Raw genomic sequence first — 9,302 nt, 5'->3', positions numbered from 1 at the left:
GTACAAAATGGTTAGTGTAACTATCCCTTGATGTTCTCCAACTATATTCTACTTAGGTTAGGTCATCTCCAGAAAACAACTAAAACCATACTTCTCTAACACACAAGGCTCTGAAACAGATGATGGGTAGCTGGACTGCATCCACATTCAATCATCATCTTCTATTCCCTGCCTGCATCTGACTCTGATAATCTGAAGATATTCTTTTTCACTGTTTTTGCCCCAAAAGATAAAGAGTTTATGTTTATGGACCTAGAGGAATATTATATTCTTTATACAAGTCTCTTAGAAATCTTAGCCTGGCCTTCAGAGTCTTCTAGTCTGTGATTTCAGAGGGTCAACAGACTGTAAAAGATCAATCTTTGTGAAAATATAGGAGGCAATCTAGGACTAGGTCTGGAGCTGTTAAGGCAGTGAGCTGAATTGGATCAAGTATTAAAAACAGAGCAGAGAGAGGGTCCAAGGATAGGGTTGTTCTGGGGCCCATTTTAGCCCAAGAGAAAGGCATACTATGAAATTTTAAAGAGAGACATTTTTATAGAATCCTGACATTTTCACTATCCAGTCTGGGCTCAAATATAGCTTAGCTCCAAACTTTTTTTTTTTTAAATTAAGAAACACTGCTTGGACACAGAAACTATAAGGCAGATTCAGGTTCCCCAGGGCTCTTCTCAGAACAACAACTTTGCTTTTCGTAAGGTGGCTTGATTCCTCTTATCCATTAATTCTACCACAAAGATTTGGGGGGCCATTTTGCCATTTGACTCCACATTCTGGTTTCTATTTAAGTCTCTGGCTTAGGCCTGAGCTGTCGCTTATTGCTGCATTATCTCTCCTTTGTTTACATGGTTAACATTCTTGTCAGCTGCTGTTGAGCTACTCCCAAACCACAATCCTTGTTTCTCTAATATTCTTCCCAGTAGTCAACTCTGTTTTTGGAGTTTGTCTCTGAACTCTTCTCGGGACCAAGTTCAAACTTTGTCAACCATGGGAGCACAATGACAACATTTTCTATAGACTCCATGGAGGTCACATGTAGGGATAAAAGAGGAAGCATTTGTGGTAGGAGCTATAGAAAAAGTTTTTTTTTTTAAAGCTAAAATGAAAAAAGACCAGTCTATTTAATCTTAAAATTGGCCTCAGGGAGTGTGAGAAAGGCTGATATATAACAACACCAGGAAAGAATAAGGAGACAATCACCAAGACTCCTATATGTCCAGGCCTTTCTTGAACTCTTGCAGTTATGGGTTGGAGGAAGGAGGGACAGGAGTGATAAAGACTTGACTTTCCTTTTGTGTCCAGCTGAGTCATTCATTTTCTCTGTGCATTCCCCCTAGCTCAACATCACTTCGGAAGCCACAAAGGTTATCAAGGTTTATGGTAAAAAGCATTCTCACAGGGCAAGTACCCTTAAGGGGTGGGAGAACTCAAGGCAGTGACAAGAGGAGCTAGTGCTATTTTTCTTCTAGGCAAGTCTGCAAGAGCTCAGACAGCAAGGCCACCTATTATCCATCCACTTGATGCCAAGCCTGGCACCAGGAGGAATGGTATGTGACATCCACTGCTCCTTTTATGGATTAGCATAGTGAACAGTGGACTGCAGGCTGCAGTCCAGGGGGTGAAACAAAAAACATCAGGACCTTTATACAAAAGGAGAAGCTACTTCAGACGTTTCTTCCTGACATTTTCCTACCAAATCCTACCAGAAAGATCGAGTGTTTTACAATTATCCAAATAATGAGGGACATCACTGGTATTTTTCCTTTTCTTTTGTATTCTTGGAAGACTCTTCCATTCTGCCTTCTCTTCAACCCTAACCCCCTACCACACTATCACAGTTGCTCTCTTCCTGTTACATAAGGATGGAAAGTTGTTTGTCACTGGAAATTTTCTAAGTCATAATCAAAGATCTTCCTCTGAATGCAGTCTCTGGCTTACCTTGATGGAGGAAAAGGTTAGACCAGGTAGTTTTCTAACCTTTATAGTAATATTATAGTTTTATTTCCCTCTTCTTTACATTCAGCCTTCATGAGTATAACTTCTGCCCTGGGGATAAATATTGTGATGGAAAAATATCACCTCATATTTATAAAGCATCTTTGTTCCTAAGAGCTAAAAGCATGTTCATGTCTCAGAGCTTCTGATAAATTCTCATTAAGAAAGAAGTAAAAAGTGAATTAACTGTCATATAAGTCATTGACAGAATATTATTGCCTAAATTCCAGAGTTCTTTTGTTACATTGACCTATCCCTTACAATACTTTCATTTGTATAGCACTTCCTTTTTACAAAGTACTTTCACATAAATTATCTCATTTGATCCTTCAAAATTAGAATCATATTCTAATTCCTATTTTACAAACTGAGACTCAAAAAAATGAGCTGATTTGGCCAGTCACTAAGATGCTAAGTGGGAGAGCTAGTCCAGTGCTTCACTATATTATTTTTATCTTTTTATCTCAATAGCTATAAATCTTATACATAGTAGGCACTTAATAAATGCAAGCTGGATTGAATTAACTAAGCTAACAGCAAAAGAGAGGAGTGGGCATGCTACATCTAGAACTCATCAAGAACAAGTTGATGGAGAACCTTATCTTTAGGAGGCAACTTTGTTTTATGTATTCATCTAAAAGCACAAACCACTGAAACAGCAGAGTGAGAAGTAAATTACAAATGGAAGCTGCACTAATCAATAGTTTCTTCATCTGAGTTTATTCAGAGATCTTGTGAAGACTGAATGAAAAATGTGAACTGATCATTATTTCACCTAGGACTTAGCAATGTACCCATCCATGAAAGAGTTGGGAGGAAGTCTTCCTTGTTAAGACTTAGCTACACAAGCCATATGTAGACTAGTTTATAGCCAGCTATTTGAAAGAACTAATCATGCGTCACAGATGCTTTTGTGAGGGTGTGAGGGTGTGTGTGTGTGTGTGTGTGTGTGTGTGTGTGTGTGTGTGTGTTTAAAGGGGGATGGTAATGGTATTGGTTTAGTGGGAAGCTTCCTTCTCACTAAGAAGAGCAAGTTCTGCTTGCTATTTAGCTCTCAGGCAAGCACAAATGCAAGCAGGGGTCACAGAAGATACAAAAAAAACTAAGTACAGTCAGCAGAAAGTCCCTCTAGTTACCAGGAAGGTCAGAATCATCATGGGATATAGAGTGAAATTGTGGTTTTGGACTCATGCTGTTGATAGCTCCTTAGTGATGACTTTAGCTGTTCCCAATTGTACCATTATGTCCAATATGAAATATGGCTGTTTCTGTACTTGGAATGGAGGTGACTATTAGGAATAGGGGCATGTGACCAAAGAGAACCCTATTTTTTACCTCCTGTCAAGAACAAAAGCATTGCACTAGTGGCAACAGCAAACCAGGGGCTGTGTCAGCAAATGAAATAGATGTAACTAAAAAACTGCAGAGGGAGGCAGGTATTTTTAATATACGAACAAACAGAGGACTGGGTAGAGAAAGCAGTGGTTCCTGCTTCCATAAATGATGGAAATGGGAAAAAAATAGTCATGGAATTTTAAAATTAGAAGGGATTTTTAAAAAATCATCTCATCCACCTATCTCCTATTAACAGTTAAGTAAAAAAAAGTATAAACAAGTATTTATTACACGCTTACTATGTACCTTGCATGGAAAGGGCTAGAGTTTAAAGTGACTTACCTGAGATCATAGTTAATAGAAAAGGTATGACTAAAATCTAGATCATTTAGCTTCCAGTTTGGTGGGAAGGTATTAAACTACATACCTTTTCCCTACTTTGCCCACTAATGGAGTTGTTTAAAATGAGATGAACATATTCTAAGGAAGAAAATGTAAAGCATAATCAGAAATTGAGTAGATGCCATCCAAACCGTCCCCTTGGAAAATTTAAAAATCTGTCCCTTTTAAGACTGTGACAAGTTCATTTAATATTCATAGTAATTTTGTATTTCTACAATATAACAATAAACAGTAATTTCCATCTGCTGCCTGAGAAAAACCAGAGGGCTATTTGATGCATCTTGACCCCAGAAGAATATCAGGTACACCTACATGCCCTAGCTGTTAAAATAAATTAGGAAGTTCGGGCTTGAAAAAGGAAATCAATATGCCCTCAATAACTTATTCTCACAAATCATAGGATGTGTTATTCACACCCACAAAGTCAGTTAGGTTTTGCCAAATGTACCTGAGCTGTTGTAGCACCTAATAGAGGTACAACTGCGATTCTTTTGTCATAGAATAACAAATTCAGAAATACTTCTATTCTTGGAGTGGGGTAGGGAAAGGCATCAATTCTAAATAGCTTCAGTAGTTCCATAATTCACGGTCTTCCAGTTTCTAGAGGAAAACAAGTCACTTCCCCTAGTTGTGGTTGAGATTTCAAAACATGGTGAATGTAATAAACACCTAAGTGCCGGCTATTTGAGAATTTACTGGAGGAAATAGAAAAAACAACAAAAAATCCAACTAGTTTTCAAAATAGTAGCTTCACAGTACATGTTCTAGTAGAATTTTTAGGAAGAAGGGGATTTTGCTACAGTAGCACTCTGTAAACCCCTCCGGAGGAAAAAAGTCAAAAAAAAACCTCATAGCCTTAAGCAGCTCAGGTAACTGACCAAAATCTCACTTAAAAAAAAATTTCTGAATGCCTAAGGAAAAAAAGCAAAACAATAACAACACACACAGAGACAGACAAAAATGGTCCCAGTACTTTTGGGTATAAAATAGATCCAAAAAGAAGGCCAACTTCTTGGCTTAAATCTCTCCCTGCTGGCTTGAGAAATAATGGACATTTCTGCAACCAGGATTCCAACCCCTGAAAATAAGCTATTTCCATTCAATGTTCCCCAGCCAATTGGGCCCTGTCTTGGTGGAACAGTTCCCTTCTAATTAGACAGCAGGGGCCTACATATCGCACAGTACAGACTGCTGTCATGTGCCACAGTGTGTGAAGCTGTATACAGCTGTAGAAGCAACATGTAACTATCTCGAGAGAGAGAAGGGGCCGACTAAAAGAACTATGTAACTCTTTCACTCCTCCTTTGCTCTGCCTTACTCAGCCTTCTAACAAAATGCTATTGTGTGGGTTGAAGAGGGGAATAAAAAGCAGGGCGGACCTTTTCCAAGCCTCCCTGCAGACTACAAGGTGATGTCAAAGCTCAGCAGCTGCCCCCCAGCAGCTCTTGTGAAGCAATGGCCTCAGGGGGCCCCTCTAACATTGGCTCCTAGCTCCACATTTGTACTGGGCAGCATTTTGCTAACAATGGGTTGATTTGAATTGCTTCCCCTATACTTTGCTGCATGCCTAATCCCTTATGTTTGTACCTTCTTACCCTGCCTTTTAAGGTTTCTTAAGTTGGCACTTCCCTTCCCCTGCTGGAATGTTTCCTTTCCTCCCTTCTCCCTTTGAAGCTTTGCACCTTATCATGACCCAGGACCAGGACTGCCCTGCATAGTTAACAGGTTTCTAATACTACAACATTTAACTTTTTGAGATAAACATGAGAAATGGGGCTTAAAAGAGAGAAAAGCAGTTCTTGGTAGCAGAAGAATTAAAACTTTACTTCAACTACCAGCTTGTCAAGCATACTGTCATCTTTCAACCTCATCATTAAAATGTAGCAGTTACTACTGAGAGCTTCCACCCAGAAAGCTTGGGCATTTTTGCAGACTTAGGAAAGCAGAAGACAATGTTTAGTGGGGATATGCAACTAATTTCTAAGATTTTAAGACTGCATCAGGTCTAAAGTGAAGCTATTTCTCCCTTTATGAACCAATCTAGTCATAGCATTCAGATTACCGTCTTGCCCCCCCCCCAAATTTCTTCAAAACTATCTTGAACCTGCTTACTTCATCTGAAGATACCCTTCTCCTGGTCCCTACCTTTTTCTTTCCAAGTTGTCTGGCAAAATAAATTTAATAGCAAAAAAATAAACACAGGTTTAGGCAGAGTTCTTAGAATGTATTTCTGTTCACCTGAAAAATAAAACTTTTAAAAAATATACAGGACTTTTGAGTACAGGTATATTTTAAATGGCTGAATTATAAATAAGGTCTCTGAGCATGTTCACACCTAGAGCTGGAGCTAATGTCCCATTTCCAGAGAAGGCTTTAGAGAGTTAGTGGGGCAGCAGTTGGACATTAGAATGGTCCTGCTAGATTCTTTGATCTCAAAATGGATTAAGACAGTCCCGGAGTGCTGGGGAATCCAAGACGGTCTCTTGTTCAAAAGGTCTTGAGACAACAAACTTACAAATTATTAAAATGTAGGACTAAAAATTCACACAGTAAATATAAATTGCAGGCTATTATTGAAGTAATAAAGGTGATTATTTCATGTTTCCCCCCCCACACCATTCTCCCTACTGGAAAAAAAAGGCCCCATAGACTTCCTGATGACCATAGCCAGCAGCTAAGAAATTCTTCTTTAGCCAGTATTCCTGAGTTCTACTGGCCTGTTCCTAGGCTATGACAGCTCTGATGCTATTATCTTGGCCCACACAGGACAATGGCTTAAAGCATAGCTGCTGTCTGGTAAACTGGTATTGCAACTGGCTATAGACTAGGCCAGAAAACAGCAGAGATGAACCAGTTCAGGACACACAGGTGAAAAAGTTTTTTTTTTTTGTTGTTGTTTTTGCTTTTTTCCTTAAAGTGCCATATTTTCCCAAAAAGGAAATACTAAGGGGTTTGCTCTCCTGTCACTGCACAGCAAGTGCTTGGCTAGAGCTAATGGCAGAGGAAAATGGAATCCAAAGAGAAAGGATGACTCCTCCTCCTTGTAAGCCATATGTCATTTTCCTTTGTTCCTTAACCCCACAATAAAAATATATATGTATATATATGTACATATATATACTGCATAAAAGACTTTATCAGGAGAAAAACATCAATTTATCTTCCACATGATTTTTTTTTTTTTGCTGGCTACCAAAAGCTATTTGTGCCTAAACACAATTACCAGTTTGAAGCCCACCTCCGCAACCCTTTGATTCTGTGGTATAAGCTTCCTAAACCAGAGAACTGGTGACAAGGCTCTTATTTCACCAGAACAGATTTAGTCCCAAGATGAGGGTTAGTTAGGCTTTCACTACAGGATCAAGAGGGAGGAAAATCTAAGCTTGATAAGAGTGTGATTACTGGAGGAATGCCAAGAACTTGAAGGACAGCAAGAAAAAAAAAAGGCAGAAAAATCCTTGCCAGGCACTCTATTGCTCACTTTTCCCAACCAATCCTTGTGATGGGAAGGTTGAGAATAAAGCATAGAGAGGCCTTGCTCTTTCCCTTCCTTCTATCCTGGCTCCAGTCCAGATAATTGGAGATGCAACAGGAAGCTTCTTGGGAGGGTGGGGGTCTCTTGCATTTCCCACTTTCCCAAAAAACTGTTCCTGTTCCTCCTGAGTTTTTCCGATGTCATTTCAGCAAGGCTAAAAACGAATCGGGCAACAAATATCGTTGGTTTAAGGAGGTCCAGAATCCATCTATCTTCACCTAACTGGAGGAGGACGAAGGGGACGGAATGAGCAAATCGGTGTACTGTGCCCTCCTGACTAGCTACACTCGGGGAGCAGCAATTCTGGGCAATAGCCCTTGCTTGATCTATCAATCGGTAGCTATCTAGGGGGTGGGTGGATATATAGAGTTCTATGTCATTATAGCTTCTAAGTGCATATGTCAACAACTATATACACGAGTCTATAAATTAAATGCATCTGTGGCCATTGCAACTAGGGTGACACACCTGAGCTCCGCTACCTGCGCTCCCCAATTCCGTGAGAGCTTCAGCTTACTGAGTCCCTAACGGCTCCCTCCAACCCCTGAGTCTGGGGGTGAGGGGACGGGAAAGCCCGGGACCCCTCCCCTTCCCCTTAAAGATGTTCAAGAGAGAACCCAGCCCGGCTGGGAGCGGAGTCTCCCCAGCCCCCACCGCGACCACGCTCCCGGCTCGGGCCGGGCGCTCCGAGCCCAGAGCCGGCGGCCAGTCCCGGTCCCTCTCTCCCGGGCAGGGCCGGGCCGGGCCGGCCACCGGCTGCCCCGGCGGGAGCGGGGGGGTCGCCGCCTCTCCCCGCCCGCACCAAGGTCCTGCCCCTCCGGGGTAGGCGAGGGCCGGGGCCGGACGCCCGGGCGCCCCCGGCCAGCGCGGCTTCAGCGACTCCCGGGCGCCGCCGCCGGCGCTTCCCCCGCCGCCTCCCGCCGCCGCCGCCGCTGCTCCCCGGGCGGCCGGGCCGCGGGCCCCGCGCCCTGCAGCGGAGGCGAGTCTTGCGGCGCCTCGGTCCCGGGCCAGGCCGTGGCGTTGGGGCCCCCCGCCGCCGCCCCCGGGGTCCCGGCCGGCGCGGGGGCCGTGGCGTTGGAGGGGCCGTGGGGCGGGCTCTGGCCCCCCGAGTGGCCGGCGCCCACCGGCTGCCAGATGAGGCTGTAGTAGACGGCCAGCACGATGGCGGCCAGCGACACGGACAGCACGTAGGCGAACACGGTGGCCAGCCGGACCCACTTCTTGTTGGTCTTGGCCGCCATCTTCGCCTTCTTGTCCCCGGTGTAGGTGGCCGGCTTGCCCCGCTCGGCCGGGGCCGAGTCGCGCTCCTTCATGGGGGGGCCCCGGCCTTTGGCCCGGTGCTCCACGGCCCCGGCTGCTGGGGGCCCCGGAGGGCCGGGGAGGACCGGGGGGGCGCGCGGCCGGGCCGGCCTGGGGGCGCCCTCAGGACCCCGCGGGCTGCTGGCCGCCGGGCCCCTCCGCCTCGCCGCCGGGGCCTGCGCGGGTCACCGCCGCCAGCGCCGCCGCCGCTGCCGCTGCCCCGTCAGCTCTCCGGCTCCGGCTCCGGCTCCGGCTCCGGCTCCGGCTCCCGCTCCCGCTCCGGCTCCCGCTCCTGCCGCCGCCGCCGCTGCCGCCGGCCGGCTCCGGGTCCCCATCCGCCGCCGCCGCCGCCGCCGCCGCCTGCCGCAGCCAGCCCCCTGGGCCGCCGGGCGCACCGCCCCGCGCTCCGCGCCCCGCCGCCGCTCCGCGCCCCGCCGCCGCTCCGGCTCAGCGCCCGGCCGCCCGCTCGTCCGCCCGGCCGGCTCCGGCGCCCGCGCGCTCCTCCCGGGCCGCGCTGCTCCGGTGGGGGCGGGGAGCCCCGGGCTCGCTCCTGCCAGGGCCGCCGAGGCGGGTCCTTCCGAGGGCGGCCGGGTCCCGCCGGCTCTGCCGGAGCCTCCTTCTCCGGACCAGCGTTCGCAAGCCGAGCCAAGGGGGCTCTTAAAAGGGCGACGCCTCGGGGGCGGCGCTGGCGTGCGTCAGGGGCGGCGGCGCGGGGCGGGGGGGGGGGGGCTGAGAG

At 46.4% G+C, this 9,302-nt stretch overlaps 1 protein-coding gene across 1 annotated transcript; it reads right to left on the bottom strand.

The window, feature by feature from the left end:
- Positions 1-8,139: 8,139 nt before the first annotated feature.
- INAFM2 (InaF motif containing 2) lies at positions 8,140-8,824 on the bottom strand. Its single transcript, XM_074232040.1, has one exon. It carries the CDS (start codon positions 8,578-8,580, stop codon positions 8,140-8,142), a length of 441 nt encoding a protein of 146 aa, XP_074088141.1. The 5' UTR covers positions 8,581-8,824.
- Between the last annotated feature and the right edge of the window lie 478 nt (positions 8,825-9,302).

The sequence above is a fragment of the Macrotis lagotis genome, chromosome 4 (assembly GCF_037893015.1).
Source record: "Macrotis lagotis isolate mMagLag1 chromosome 4, bilby.v1.9.chrom.fasta, whole genome shotgun sequence".
Classification (NCBI taxonomy): domain Eukaryota; kingdom Metazoa; phylum Chordata; class Mammalia; order Peramelemorphia; family Peramelidae; genus Macrotis; species Macrotis lagotis.
The sequence above is the reverse complement of the archived record's forward strand: the minus strand, read 5'-3'. Positions and strand labels throughout refer to the sequence as shown.